This window comes from Rhodnius prolixus, unplaced genomic scaffold, assembly GCF_049639745.1.
Source record: "Rhodnius prolixus isolate KJV_2025 unplaced genomic scaffold, Rpr scaffold_5, whole genome shotgun sequence".
NCBI lineage: Eukaryota > Metazoa > Arthropoda > Insecta > Hemiptera > Reduviidae > Rhodnius > Rhodnius prolixus.
The window spans coordinates 35,936,174-35,952,143 of NW_027411624.1; the positions used below are offsets into that span (position 1 = coordinate 35,936,174).

Sequence of the window (15,970 nt, forward strand, 5' to 3'; positions counted from 1 at the left end):
GGTAAATAGTTTACTAAATTTAAAGAAGTATCGTTTGGGAGTCTTACCCAAGTAAATCTGGGAACAAATGATAAATTCATTTAATGAAAATACCCTGTTAAAGGGGTTTCAAAGATATGTCCTTTATCCTAACAGAGACCATGCTGTATAATATGTACGAACTGTGAAATTTTTGTTTTTCTAAAATTTAACCGAAGTTTGCAACACTTTCTTTCACATATGAGGTCAAGAGAAAGTATAAAATCTATACTCTCATTGTTACGGCAGAATTGTGAATGAAAGAGGACAGCCTTGAAAGCTGTGCATTTCATTCACTGTCCTGTCTTGTTGCAGCAGCAGTATAGTACGCTATTACGGATGCCACTTCTTTTAATCTTCTACCAAATTTAACGATGCTAGCCTTATTTTTATGTCAAGTAATAATCCTTTATTTTTCTTGGTAAAGAGAATAAAGGTAGAGGCGGTGTGTGTATTAGAAGAACTTGAGCCCTAAATTGATATCACTTTGGGGTACACCACACGGAGTTTCAATCAATACTCGTCCATTATGAGTAAATACACTTTACTATCTCTTACATTTCTCAAGAGAAAAATCTGGCGATTTTGTCAAAATTTTCTTTAAAAATATATTTTTGAAAATTTTCTGAATACCAAAAAAGTAAAGTTGTGAACGTTTAAAAGACTTTCCTCTTCTGCAATTATTGCAATAATTATAAATGATAAATTTACTTCAAATATTTATTACGTCCAATCAAATATACGAACAGTGGAAGTAGTGTTGATTCACCCCCACAGCTATATATGAGGTTGTGGAAATCGAGACAAATTAAACTTTTAATTCGCGGTATTCCGAAAAAAATAAGAGATTCCTATGTGCACATTTTTGGATGCTCTTTTTGGAAGCATCACTGATTTCCTGTTTAGGTAACATCCCATTAATTGCCACTCACTCAACTGAATCCGGGAATCGAACCTAGTACCAGAGTTACATCCATAGCCTTTCCAGGCTTCTTCTTTAACCGCTTGGCTATCATGGGTGGCGCCTTCAATGAAGAAAATCTAGAAGCAATTTTCGTGAAAATTTACACCAAATTTCATTCCAAACTTTTCCAACACTTCAATTCGCTCATACACAACCTCACAACTCTGACTACACTTGAATCCTTCCCGAAGACTGAAGTGTCGATGGCCTCGCGATTACCTGATAGAAAAGGGCATGCTGAGTTAGCCGACTCATGATGGTTATCGTTGTATGGCCCTCATTCAAATCTTTCAAGCCATTTTTTATTTCTTTAAAAAAAAGATTCAATTAGCGAGGAATATGTCCAGAACAAAAACAAAAAAAAACAACTCAATCTTCTGCCAACATTTTGGCAAATTTATTGTCTTCTGCAGGGCGTGGCTACCCATAATCCATTGTTCACAAGTAAAATGTTTAAAATAGAACTTACTTATCTGCATATGTACAATTTTACCAAGTATTTAGAAAATTTCTTAATATAAAAAAATACAAAAGTGCTTCTCTGTAAGACCCTGATCCGTCCTGTGTTAACATATGGCTCCGAAGCTTGGGTGATTTCAAAAAAAGATGGGGGGGATGTTGCAAGTTTTCGAGAGAAACGTTCTTCGACGAATTTTTGGCCCTATTAAAGAGGGCGCGATTTGGAGAAGAAGGAAGAATCGGGAACTGCAGCATCTATTCCAGGAAGCAGACATCGAAAAGGTAAAAGAAAAGCAGGCTCAGATGGGCAGGCCATGTGGCAAGGATGTCTGATTTGGAAATACCCAAACGGCTTCTGCAAGAATCATATAGGATCAGGAGAGTGGGCAGGCCTAAATTGAGATGGAATGATGGGGTATGCGTGGATGCCAGAGACCTGCTTGGAGTGAGGAATTGGAAGGTTGCTGCAATGGTTAGGAGTGACGGGCGGAAGCGGATTGAGGAGGCCAAGGCTCAGTAATGGGCTGCAGCGCCAGTAGTAGTAGTATTTAGAAAATCTACTAGTATGGCACAACTGGCTGAGGAAACTTATAAGAAATTTTAGCTGAGATTCATCATTTTTGGGAGGTTTTCCTCCCATTTTTTGATTCATTTAAGCTCAGGGAATCTCAAAGTGAGTACTGACTTTGAATAGTCAATTTTGTAAATTTTTAACTCGATCGTAATGGCTGCCATTAACTAGTTAGTACTAGTAATGGGAGAGAGTGATAATTTTCCACAATAAGACTGCCACAAATAGCTGGAGAAAATACGTAAAAAGCTGGTGGTAGGTGGAAAGCCTCCTCCTAATAGTTAAGACCTCCTTCTCCTGCCTCCAATTAGGGTCTTGGCTCTGAAACCACTACCTCTACCGTTATCGAGTTAATCCATTTAAATTTCTCTCTAATTCTGAGCTATTAACTTGGCCGCAACATGCTAATCTGTACGTGTGTTGTGGATTTTATGACAGTAGTAAAGTTTACACTGTCTACGCTCCAGTAGAGTGTGCACTGTGGGGATGTTCAACTCCAGTGTCAGTCTCTCCTCTGAATGATGGAGCGCTCTTTTCCCCGCTGTGTGTACTCTAATCTGATTTTAGTACATTTAACTTAATTGTGCTTGTAGTCACAACATTAATGTGCACGCACTGATCGTATTAGCCTTTTGACGATCAATTATTCTCCTTCAGTTATCTGATTAAGTAATTGTACATATTTTCTTTCTCTTGCTGCTAGAAATTCTAGAAAGTCATCTTTTATTAGAAATCTACGTTTTTTGAGGCCCCTAAAGCAGAAAATAAAAATTGATTTTCAGCTTATGCAGGATGCACAGGGTCGAAACATTGGGAGGTGATTCAGCAGCTCAAATACAACAAAATATATTCTATTCACTCTGTCCCGATTCTCAATAATATCCAAGATATTTGCATTTTTAACTTTTCTGTCGATATTCGCCTTTTCCACCATAAAAACGGCCGTAACTTTTCTATACTTTATCTTACAACAAATCTGTTCATTCTAAACGAAAGAGCATTAAATTTTCTGTAAATCTGCTTAACCTAGAGCCTCAAAACGTTTCTTATAAACAATGAATTTTTTACTTTAATGTCTGAGAAATTCGTTCTCTATGATTTTTGTTAACATTTTCAACTGTGTATTTTTTGATTGATTAATGAATCAAGGAGTCACCCAATTACAGAAAACGTTGTGCATTTATTGAGCTTCAAGACCATGAGGATTTTTTTTTAATATCCTACCCCTAACAGAGGGGTGTAAATGCAGAAAACTGGGATGTTGTGTAATCGACTTTTCACTGATATCAAAAGTTAAAAATGCAAATATCTTGGACACTATTGAGAATCCGGGCCATAGTGAATAGAATATTTTTTGTTGCATTTGAGTTGCTGAATCATCTCCCAAAAATTCGACATCTCTCCTCTGTGTACACCGCGAAAAAATAGTCGTTGTGAAAATTTTTCTATGTGTATTGATTGGAAAATGAGGGAAAATAACAGCATCCTTAAAAATCTGTCACTATCAATGAATCCGTACCAGGAAATCGGTGGCTAAAATCTCTCAACCGGTGAAACTACTCTGCTATGAGGATTTCAAGAAAATTATTGCAAAGATTTGCTTCAAATTTCGATCTTAACGAATCTGGATACGAGTTTATCAATTTTACTTTAAACCTTTTCCAAAAAAAAATTGCGCCTCGCCTCCAAAAAAGAAATGTTAATTTAATATGTGACTTCAATATTACATTCATTATTTACAGTACTCCCTGGGGTGCCCTTTCTTACCAAAGTGATTCCAAAATTCAAATGAAAAGCTCGATGGCAGATAAAAGATTGAAAATTCTTTTTAAAAAATCGTTCAGTACTTGAATCTTCTGGGGTTATTTATTTATTTTTTCTTCAAACTCAGTAATTATTGTGAGTAACATGAGTAAATAAGTTGTGAGCAACTTATTTGATACAAATATTACATATGATATAGAAAAGTAAAGAGACTGCAGACGAGGTTAAAACTTCATCCAATCTCTGAGAAGCCCCACTTGAATGAATTTAATTAACTATAATTTACGATTTTAATACTTTACCATCTAGAAAGTGTTATAAAGAATATCGTGCACCACAAGTCGCAAGAATGTACACAAACTAGAAATACCTAAATAAATAAATGAAACGTTACAAAAATATTGAGATCTGATAAATTTAAAATGACTTCCCAGAGATTACTAAATCAATTTTGTTACCCTGAATCATTTTCCTTCATAAAATGATGATGATAGTTCTTGTAGAAGAGTCAAGGAATCAGTAACAGCTACTTAGATATTGAGGGTCATTTGTAGGTAGGGTGGCTGGATTGGCAGGCAGCTTTCTTCTGGTACATTTGTCCTTCCCCAGGGGCAGGAAAGTCCCTGAATCTAATAGAGGGTTAGGTAATATGAAACAAGGAGGATTCAGCCTCTTTGTGAGTATGCGTGTTAGGGAAGAGGGAACTACCCCTTCCTCCCAAAAAGAGGTATATGAAAATTTGGAAATGGCCAAATATTCTAAATATAAATTTGACTAAGTTTTAACTTTTTAGTGAAAGTTCGTATTTTTGTGAGTAAATGTTGGCAAAAGATGGCAGAAGACAGATTTGAGATTATAAAAAGGTATGAGATGAATGTATCGTCGTTGTCAAACCAATATCAAAAAAGTATAACTTTGAGATATTAATTAAAAACGTTCTCCTGTAAAATTTTGTATGAAGTGGATTTTCGAAAACCAATTTAAATTTAGATTATAATTGTTACACTTTATTTTGTTTAATTTTTAGGTATTCAAATGTAATTATTTATTTATTATTACCTAAATCAGAGTAATTTGTGCACATAGCAGATTTTAAATGGTCAATTATTAGTGCACATAGCAGGTATTAGTGAAAAAAACATCTAATTTACATTAATATTTTATTATTGTTGAATGAAAAACATAAACTCACTAAACGGTTCAAGTTCCTGTAACTGATTGAAATTAGATCGAGTTATTTCCAATGGGCCGTCATACAATGTTGAAAAGATTCAGGATACTCTCGAGGAAGACAATTTCGTTGAGGAAGTATTATATAATCATATGGATGGCGAAGTTTGAAGCACATTTCACTATTAGGTCTGTATAAAAATCCTCTGATATCATTCACAGAAGGATCACCCTTTGTTTTACCAGCTCTGATAGACTGAAAATTGGTGGTTAGATGCTCGTAATCTTATTTGATTATGTTAGTTTTCTTAGTTTTTATTCTGGCAATATTCTGGCTGATGCACAGAGCATATTAAGCGACCACAGGTTCACCGTATAATGCTTAGAGTCACATAGCAAGTCTTTTTAAAAGAAAATTTGGTTAGTAAACTAGTCATAATAGTTAAAATGTCGAAATCACCAAAAGTGCACACAGCAGATATTGGTTTGACAATGACGTTTTATGAATTATTGTCGCGGTGATTATGAGCAAGATTGATTTATTGGTTGATTGGAATGGTGAGATTCAAGCAGTAGAAGCAACAAGATAACTTAGCGCAGGGTGTCTGCCTGTTGAATACTAATTCTAATGCGTTAAAATGAATATCGGATGCTGGCAGTTACCTGAACTATTAATAGTCTCAAGTGATGAGGGTACGCTCTACGGATCGTAAAGCCAGAGGAGTGTAAAGGGTGGTTTTCCTCATCCTGACTCCTTGGAGGCGTTACTCCTCCAGTTTCCACCTTCTTTCTTGTCATTAGGCTAGCTGTAATTTTCTCTTACAGTAGCAAGAGAATGTCAATGTTTCTCTACCACAACAAAGAATTTGCACGCATAGACTCTCACAAATTATATCTTTTTTTTATGTAGTTGTAATGACTATCTCAGTCCATTACAAAAACTTTAATTAGAAATGACCATGTGAGTTTAATTTCAGGTTTTATTCATTAATATTCATTTGCATATTTTCAATGTTTTGGCAGCTATGTCGACCACCGACTGACCATGTAGCTAAGTCAAAAAATGTTTTTCCAAGTTAGTCCTTAGATTTTGCGAAGTTTTTAGCTGTCCTTCCAACACCTTGTTAACAACTGTCTAGATACTCCTGAATCTTCTCTGAATAACAGAACTCTATTCTGTCAGGAGATGAATTATAGAGTCTCCTGCAGTATCTGTAGGTGTTCTCGCGTTCCATGTTCCTTCTTTTTCAGTTATCCACAGAGTTAACAATGCCCCGTTAGAAATCCTATAAGTGTAGATTGCCTATTTTTTACTCAAATTAAGGTAAACTTCAGTTTTGTTTTTTATTATAAATTACCCAGGCAGATCTTTGCGTCTATCAGTTCTGGAAGGCAACTCCAGAATTTAACTCTGCTGGTTTTCTTCTTCCTCCTTAAGAATACCACCGAAGTGATTGGGCCCTATGAAAGGAGGATGCTGCGCCCTGCCTTGCCATTTATCAGTCTCCTTGTTTCCCATCATGTCGATATGTCCTGGTACTCAAAGTACATCTTAAGACAGCAGGCACCCTTTATTTGTATTATTATTACACCGGTGGTAAATGCGGAACGTTGACATAAAGGGCACATTAGAGGCATTCCAAATTGTGCTCTCCAGGTAATAAACGTTCACGAAAACAGTTTCAAGCAAAACTTAAATACACTATGATTTAATGTACTTTGTTTAAAGACTTTGGCCTTAATTAGTTTTAAAAAAGGTCTTCATACAATTCTCACTTATGGAAGTGCCATATTCTTTAAATATGGAATTTCAGCATCTCATTTAATCCTCATACTTTAAGTAACAAATCCATACATTACTCTGGAATAGCATTTAATAACTATCCTCTCTGTTAGAATTGAAACTTGTAATCCTTGTTAAAATGAGAATAACCTATCAATAATAATCCTTTTTTTATCCCCTGTTAAGATATTGTCATTGCTGAGTTACTACTGAACCCAGTTGGCTTAGGCAAACTCAACAAAATGATTGAGCTTCCTAGATTATTTTCTAAAAAAACCTTTTATTTCTGGAAGGAATACCTCAAAATTTTGTTCCGAAAAAAAAATTTGACTCGATTTTAAATAAGAGAAAATTAGTTAAGTTGTTAAGTTGACTTGTGCGTTTTAAAGAGGAACTTCTGATTGTACTTTATATAAGTTCTACGTAGATGTTTGGTACCGTGCTCGGCATGTTACGGGTTCATGAGTCATTGTGCACAATGTATATTGATATCCAATCGGTCTTGTTTAAACCAAAATTTAGCTTTTATTTTAAAATAACACAGCGAACGATTATTTGCCATACTTTGCGAATACCTTAAAGATAGCCTTTTGGTCAAAACACGTCATGGAAATCCTCACAATAAAATTATTTTTATTGTAATAACCATAATTATTCAATGAATTAATTGTGACCTTAAGTTCGAATGAGCATTTTTTTTTTTTAAATATCTTTATAAATGAAATTAATTCTGATTTCAGCAACGTAAACCCTCCTTAAATTTGGATAAAGGGGATTCTTTATCCACACTACTCTTCCAAAAGTCATCTTAGTCAAATTTTACTGGGAAAAAGTTAAAAAATAAAAAAATGCATGCTATGAGAATACCTCATGTTAAAACAAAAATCTTTACTCACAAGTTAACCAGAATGGTAGGTCTGATAAAGTGATTTCGACTCGCTAAGTTTTTGACTTGTCGCGTACACAAGAGATTGTACCATTATGAAATATAAAGTCTGAAACATATAGGCATTTTTTTCGTTTTTTTTAAACTGGAGGAAGACCTAGATTTCTAGGATAAACACAATATCCAAAATCTGACAGATCGCTAAAACTTTTTCCTTATTAGAAATAAGAAGAGTTAGTAAAATCGAAAGTATTTTAGGGCTGTCAAGATGATATCAATGTAAAAGTTTCTTAGCAACTTTAGGATCTAATAAAATTTGTTCCTGCATTTGACATTTATTGTATTTACTATTAATTAGCCCTAAATATTTAGGGAGTGTTAAGCATGAAAATTTTGTTGGAATAATCAATAACAGGCGTTCTTGTTAGATATAATTTAATTACAAAATAACTTATCTCATATTTAACGCTCTCACCTTAAATAATTGTGCAAGAATGATTTCTATTCTATTCTGTAGTTTGGTTTGTTATTATATTATAGTTGCCTATCTCTGTAGGTTCTATGTATCCTGTGTGAACGTTAAAGAGGTGTTAGTACTGTGTGAGGTTTAGCCGGGTCGCCCTTAGGGACGCCTTTGATCCACTTCCAGTAATCCGCTTCTCCTTACGGATCTGGCGAGGATTATAGTAAATGTAAATAATTGTAAATACAAACATTCCCTTAAAAATTTTCTGTAAAGCTAGTTAACACGGCCTTGCAGGAATTAAGGGCAACATTCATGACAAGAAAGTTCACTCTTTTGTTATTTTATAAATAGCAGACAAACAAATAATTTCCATTAGAAGTTACTAATTAATATGTGAGGGTAACAGTTTAAATTCCTGTTAATAGAAACTTTAAGACTAAGTAATGCAAACAGAATCCTGGGTGCTGATGACCGAAAACAATCGCATGTGTTGTACGAAAGTAAGAGCATTGATCCAGAATTACTATATTACAGAGCTATCTTGTGTCCAGAAGTTAAACTAAAGATACTGTTCCTCTGGTAGTAATACTTTATCAACAGCACTCAACACATTCACAACTTTTTATATGTGATTGGGCCGACTCATTCATTACACACACCGTTCTATTAAATATAGATCATTCTTTTTTAATCGCCAGGAAGCTAAAAAAAAAAAACTCCTATCAATTGACCACTTACGTAATTGCCATGCAATGAAAGAAGTAATTGGTTTTAATAAAGTGCATTGATTATTTTCCCAGTTATATTTCTTTTTCCGTGCACTTAAATATATATTTAGAAAACAATTATTGACGTTTTTATGCTACCACTTGCGTAATTATGCCCACTGATCTTTATCACAAATGCTCATTCCCACGTGTGTGGTGCAGTTTTTAATTTAAAAACCAAAAGTTGATGCTCTCTCTCACACCTTTGTCGTGATTCAACCTCTTAGGGTCAAAGTTCATTGGGTTTTCCCTTTTATTTTTTTTAATTGGACTTTTTATTAAACATTTTTTTTTTTGCCTTACAACATTTAGTCAGAAATATTGAGAACATGTCAAGTTTTCAATGACTAGTCTTCACTGGAAGGGTACTTATAGATTCGTTGCATCCAAAAAAAGTGGGTGGTAGTAGTTTTCAAAAAACGTTTTACACTATAGCTTTATTAATTATTTATTTTAAATTTACAATTATAAGAGCAGATCTGCAACAAGTAAATAGTGCCTAAAAATGACTTGAGAGGAGTCATATTCTCTGTGATGATGCTCCAGAGACACGTACGCTTAAAAAGAAAATATTCGGGAGCTCTTGTTCTTCCTACTAGGAGACATGGAGATGCAGTCCCATTCCATTACTTCCAGCGTTTCTTATCTCTTGCTATCCTCGCTAGAAACTGGTCTGGACCAGTCCTGTATAATTCTTGTACAAAATACACTGGACTTTCTTGCTTGCTTGCTTGGTCCTGGGTTTCTTTGGACTCATTTTTTTCATTAGGCCATATCCGTTTATCTGACCATGCATATCAATCATTTATTATTATTTCTTCTTTTGGTACTTAGCAAACAGGTTCTTTGATCACTATAATGACAGAACTAAACACAAAACTTACCAGCTTATGAAAAGGTTCGGTCTTTACAATAATCCAGCTTTCCCACAGTCCAAGACTTTGGAACACAGCTCAGCCCCAAACCAAAGCGCCTGTTGATGAACTGTGGTGGTAAAGCCTGAAAACAGAGGATTTTGGTGAAGAGGAACATTCCAGTAAATCTACCTCTCGAAGACATATCTATTCATTTTGCTTGGTATTGCATTTATTATAAATGTAATATTCTTGTTTATTACTTTACTTTAGCATAGCATTTTCATTAATAGTTCTTTATATATTCTCCCCTTAAGATTATAGGGATCTGCTGGAATGATTTCTTTCTCCAAAATACTTTCGTCACTAGGCTTCTACTTAACTATCCCACCTCAGCTCATCTGCGGGCAGTTTGGTGGAGTTGAGCTAAGTTCCTATCTCTAGATGGCTGTAGAAGCTGGTAAGTTTTACATAACTTATGCCCTGAAAATTGCTGTTCAATTTCTGACTTCACTGGTAGGAAACCTTGTGGAGATTTTTTAGGAGCCAGACGTGGCTGTAGGGCAGATTAAGTTGATACCTCAAGGAAGTGTCCATTTTCCTTGAAAGAAGTGTTTGGATTAGAGAGATGGTGCTGGATGCATTCAAGACCTCCCTACCCGCAACAGGGCATCCCGCAAACTGGGAACGAAATTCTACACCCTACCTCTTCTGCTACTTCTACGAGATACCACGACTGTCACGAAACTGAAGGAGACATTTAGGCATGGATAAAGGCAGCGAATGAATTCCTCTCAGGGAAATGCGTAGATTTAGAGATGAAACACAGAAAACAGTTTGCACACGTTCAAAGCGGTACACATCTACATTCATTCCACGTGTTTCATAATATATTATGGATGAAGAAGATTGTAAAAGTCGACTGTTCTAGTAAAGCCCAAATAGACGTCCTGTTGGAGATGGGCAAGGTTCTATGCTCACTAGGGAAAACCAGGTTAAACACAACTAGATACAATACAGTGTGCACCAGACTTTTTAATTAATGACGTATATTAATTCTCTTTACAAAGTATTAAGTGGAGAAAAGCAAAACATCGAATGTTATCTTATCTTCTTTAAATGCTAATGAGCAGCATCAACTGGCATTTATTATGGAAACGCTACTGTATTTATATTCAGAACACTGTTCCACCTGCTTCTGTAGCTAATTCGTGGATTTCTTCTTGTCATTTCTTATTCACCCGTTATATTTCTGAATTTTATTATCGTAGATATATTTAAGGTCATTAGCATAACTATCTGTTTAGGTTTTAGCCGGTAATCAATAAAACTAAACGAATTTCTCAGAATATCGTTTATATTGGTTAGGAGAACTTATTGGAAGAGGAACTCCCTGTAAAATTTTACTCTTACTATTTCAGGAAATAAATACAGAAAATTGTAGGTAAAAATATGTTTTTGGAAATAAACTCGTAAACACATTTTTTGGCCATTTTCTCTTAAAGTGTTCCAAAGTTTTGTTTTTTTTGTTTTTGTTTTTCTATCCCGGCAAATAAGGTTACAGTATCCAAAAATTAAATATTATTGCATTACAAAATTAAAATTAACTAATATGTGATAGTTTACTATCAATTATGAAGATAAATTGCTATTAAAATAAATAACATAATAAAAAGAAAAATAATTATTAAAATAATAATGCTAATAACAGTATTATATAAGCTCAAAGCAGAGTGGAGTCTTTGAAGGTAAATTGAGATGGAAAGTTGGCATATCTTCCAGTATCGTACTTAAAGGATGGAATTTATTCGAGTAATAAACGTAGGATAAAGTGCATTGAACTAAAAGAGGTCTACGTAGAAAAATGAAAGCACTCTTTCTCTGTCCAGGGAGAGATCTTCTCACCTTGCCAAGTACTAATTAACAACAATAATTCAATAAAAATACGCTTTTGTTCTCATGTTCACTTTTATATTCAAACAAAAATAAAATGGCAAGTATATATATATTTTCTTCCCTTAGAGAGTGAATATATACTACTACATAAAGGCTGTCGGAAGGTTTTATGGGCCCAGGTTTTGTAGCCTTTGCCCTGATGAGATTTTTTTATTCGTTTTTAGTTATTCATTTTGAAGGGATGTTCTTTTTTTTTTTTTTTAAGCCCAATTCTTTCCTGCATGCCAACACATACCAGAGAGATCTATTGTGAGATAGGACAAAACAATAAATAGTTTTTCAAAAGACTTCTTAAATCATTGCCAGAAAAACGTTCTCTAAATGATTTAAAGATAGTAATTTGCCTGTACAAATTATCCAGCTGAAATTTTAACAAAGTGACACGTTTTGGCAAGACAAAGGAATATAGTATGAAAACGTTTTTAAAATGGAAATTAATTATATAGGGACCCGTGGAAATTAATTAAGTCGTATAATTACAAGTTAGATTCTTGTTAATTACTATACTGTTATGATAAGTTGAATGCTTGATTAATCAGCCTTCTGAGTAAAGTGACTGAAATAATTGTGGCTATTATTTGTTGTAATAATATTTAGGCGTAGTGCAGCGATTTGGTTGCTAACCATTAGCACGACGATAACTATTAAATTTTCATTTACAGTTTAATGGCCCTTCATGTTTGCAAATCTTGATAATGAGTGTTCTTTTTTACCTTCTCTTATACCTTAGTAACTCAGAAGTGAACGTGTTGGAACTGTTATCCATTTCCACTACTGTTTTAGACATACACTTTCATTTTTTTTCATCCATTCTGAGTCCGAATTTTAGAACTAAATCTGTTTTTCTTGTGATAACTAATAGTCAATGCTTCTTCTAGAATAGCACATTTTTATCTAGAAAAGAATAAACTGAAAATATTAAAGCTTAAACTTAGCTTTTTATTATTCTAAATCAGTGGTGTCAAATTGGCGGCCTCCGAGGCAATTTTTGGCGGTTCACAATGTTCAGAAATAATATGAAAATTGAAAAAAATTTGTTATGAAGGAAATAAGCGCGCTTAGGGGAGATCCAGGCAATACCGTAACCCACAATTCCCTCGTTAACTCTTGTAACTACTGAAGACCAAGTATACAAGTGGCCCAGTGCCAGTGTCACGTATTGTAAACAGAGCATTCTGGGTTGTGATATGAATTGAGACCTCATTTTGACACACCTGTTTTAAATCTATACTTTAAAGTTAAGTTTTAAGATAATTTTTTTTAGAATTATAGTGATTGCTTTAAGAGACATTATGTAATTGTTAAAATCCAGATTTTTTTTCATTTTATTTCAAATCAGTAATTATATATGTTTAATCAAACTACTAAACATGTTGCAGGTGTACCGATAGTGTTCATTTTGGTGGTGACTCCACGGGTGATGCCGTGGACCCAGATCGACTCACACTTTCTAGCGTGGTGCCATATATCAGGTTCTGTGGCACCATGGATTGGTTCGTTCATTTATCACCTGTTTATGAACATCAAACAACCGCCTTCTTTTTATCACCGCCTCCTTCAGCTCGACATGCTGGGTATCTGGGTGTCTCAGAGTTTTGGTTAGTTACATTTCTTACAACTTTTTCCTTTGTTTTTTTTTTTTTCAAGTAAATATGTTAATTTGGAACTAAATAATAGAAGATTTAAATACTAAATGTTTACATTGCCCACCGGTTACCACTTTCATCATTTAATTATTTGTAAACCGGCCAGGCTCGAGTCGAAGCAAGTTTATAGGGTGGCTCTTGAAATATGCCTGTGAGGGCTTCCAGGCATAATTTATGCTGTTCGAAATTAGTAATGCTGCTACCGTAGGGAAGTGACAGAGGAAGATAATGAAGTGGCTTTTCTTGAGGTAGAAGTCAAGAATTTGTCTGATGCCCTTCAGAAAACTAACGGCATTAATTGAATAGAATTGCCTTTACCAAGTTTCTGTACCATGAATCTAAAAATAATGTTTCTACTGTAATAAATATGGTTACAGTTTGGCAATTATTTTTACATGGTATGGTCGATGCAAAAAGTACTGATTAAGTAACTCCCTAAAAAGCCAAAAGTAAATAACATTATAAACTTCAAGGAAACGATCAGTTCAAAACTAATTTCGTAGTGAGTCTATACTCATGTGGCAATTTGTTTCATGCTTTAAGGTTTTATCACGATTTAGGTAACATCATGAGGCCATAATAGTGGATAGGGAGATGTTTACGTTTTGAGGTCTTTTTTAAGTTTCAAAAAACCCGTTCTTAGCGAATACCTAGGATTAAAGTAATAGCAGTCTGACAAATTTCAAATTTTTTGGCAATGAAAATATATTCAGAAAATGAGAATTAAATGTGTCACTTGTAATTTTCCTCGAAGGTTTTTCTCATATTTTTGGTGATTCTCTTGACACCTAGACCAACAGTTATTTGCAGTTACTGTTGTTGAAAATTGATTTCGGTGGATGCTAGAAATGTTCGGGTATCTGGTGGGCGAGCTTCTCTCTTCTAAAGTGACATATCTGTGGAATCTATGCTGTACCGGTAAGTAGTGAGTGATCAGTGTGCACGACCCTGTGTAGTTTAATAAAACTTTTAGTTTTAAGTTTTCTTTCCACCAAACTAAATATTAATAGTGAGGATATTCAGTGAAAATATCACTTTCTTTAGCAATGATATTGTCAAAACAAATGTACATATTTAGATTTGAATGATCGATTAATTTTATTTTAGGAAGCCTATAAATAGAACTTTAAATGTACTCGGGTCAGGTTGAGTTAAGGGTCAAAGAGCATTATAAGCAGGTATTATAATGTTTCACTGGAATTCTTAAATAGTTAGCAGAAATTCACATGGTTAATTGTCAAAAAAGATATTTTCAAGTGCTAAAAGATATCACGTTATTTATTTCATGCTTTGATATTTAAATATTGTAATGAATATATTGCTTATATTTTTAAAGATAAACTTTGCTCGATGCGCCCGCTATAATTGCTAGTTTTGCATTACCTGGATTTTTGTTGTACAATTAGGGATGAGAGAAAAAGATAGTAAGCAATTTTTTTTAAATGATTTGATTAGAAATTCATTTTCAAAATCCAAAAAGGTGCTTTAATGTTCCTTTCCCTTAAAAGGGTAAAGGAAGCTTTTAAAAAAGCCTCCATTTCTGAAAAAAAAAAACCTATATCATTTGGAACTATGTCATAAATGTGTTGGATATTTTGTTGAACTGGTTCCTTCCCGACATTTTGGAAAAAAATCTAGAAGTTAATGTCAAGAGTATTTAGTAATAAAAATGCATGGAAAAGCAGTTTTTCCAGTCTATTCTTAAATACAAAAAGAATTATAATACACTATTTTTACTTTCTGAAAACTTGTAATTATAGATTACTTTAAGGCCCTTAGATAATTTATTAATGAAGTACAGCAAATTGTTCAGAAAGGACACTAGTGGTAAGCTCGAGAGTGAAGTATTCAATTTTATGGGCTAAAGCTTTGATTTTAAGAACTACTAAACAAAAAATATTGCTTTATAGAAAGTAGCTTGATAATAACATATATGTAAATGAAATCTTCTGATGGGCTAATCCAACTGCTATTAAGATTACATCTAAGTGTCCATTTTGTCCCAGATCTTAAGTATTAAAGAATCTTCTGCAATTTGTAAATTTAAACCCTCAACATATTTTTTTAAATAATTATCTGTTGTTTTATTTTCAGGGGCGTTACCAATGGTAGTTGCGTCCGTTTTCTGTCTGCCAAAGCTTTTACAGTGGTTAATAATTTCTTGTTATTGTCTCTTCGCAATTGTTGGACTTTTCAAGGTAAGTGATTATGAACTTGTAGTTGATAAAGTTGGGAAATTAAGATGTTGTCTCATTTATAGATTTCTCATCTTCAATTTTCTTTGACATTAAGTATTTTTTGTAGAACTCAATTAAATAAATTATATAACAAAATTTTTATCTTTAAGGCACTGTCTGCTAGTTCACCTTGGAACAGGAGGTTATGCTTTGCTCTTCCATTCCTCATGAGGAACCTTCTGTGTGTCTTAAGGCTGACGAAGTATGGTGGCGGAGATCCTAGCTCAATATCTTATGTTATTCTTCAGGTAAGAGATGTTTCTTTGAAATTGTAATTGTTTCTTTGAAATTGTAACAATTTCAAGCAGAAATAAAAATCACAGTTTGGTTCAATAACCCCTTAAGAGGAGTATTGGTTACTCTTAAGCAGATGTTTATTTCAAAATTGTACATTATTATCCCAAAAGCTATCATTAGTGCTTTTGGGAT

The 15,970-nt window shown here is 33.9% G+C and overlaps 1 protein-coding gene across 1 annotated transcript in view; it reads left to right on the top strand.

Annotated features, from left to right (window-relative positions):
- Positions 1-15,970, top strand: part of LOC141457673 (progestin and adipoQ receptor family member 4) — a 37,136-nt gene that overhangs the window by 7,911 nt on the left and 13,255 nt on the right. Inside the window, exons 2-4 of the mRNA XM_074134886.1 lie at positions 13,038-13,256; positions 15,399-15,502; positions 15,652-15,789. Of these exons, the coding sequence (XP_073990987.1) occupies positions 13,038-13,256; positions 15,399-15,502; positions 15,652-15,789 (461 nt within the window). The remainder of the gene's footprint in view (positions 1-13,037; positions 13,257-15,398; positions 15,503-15,651; positions 15,790-15,970) is intronic.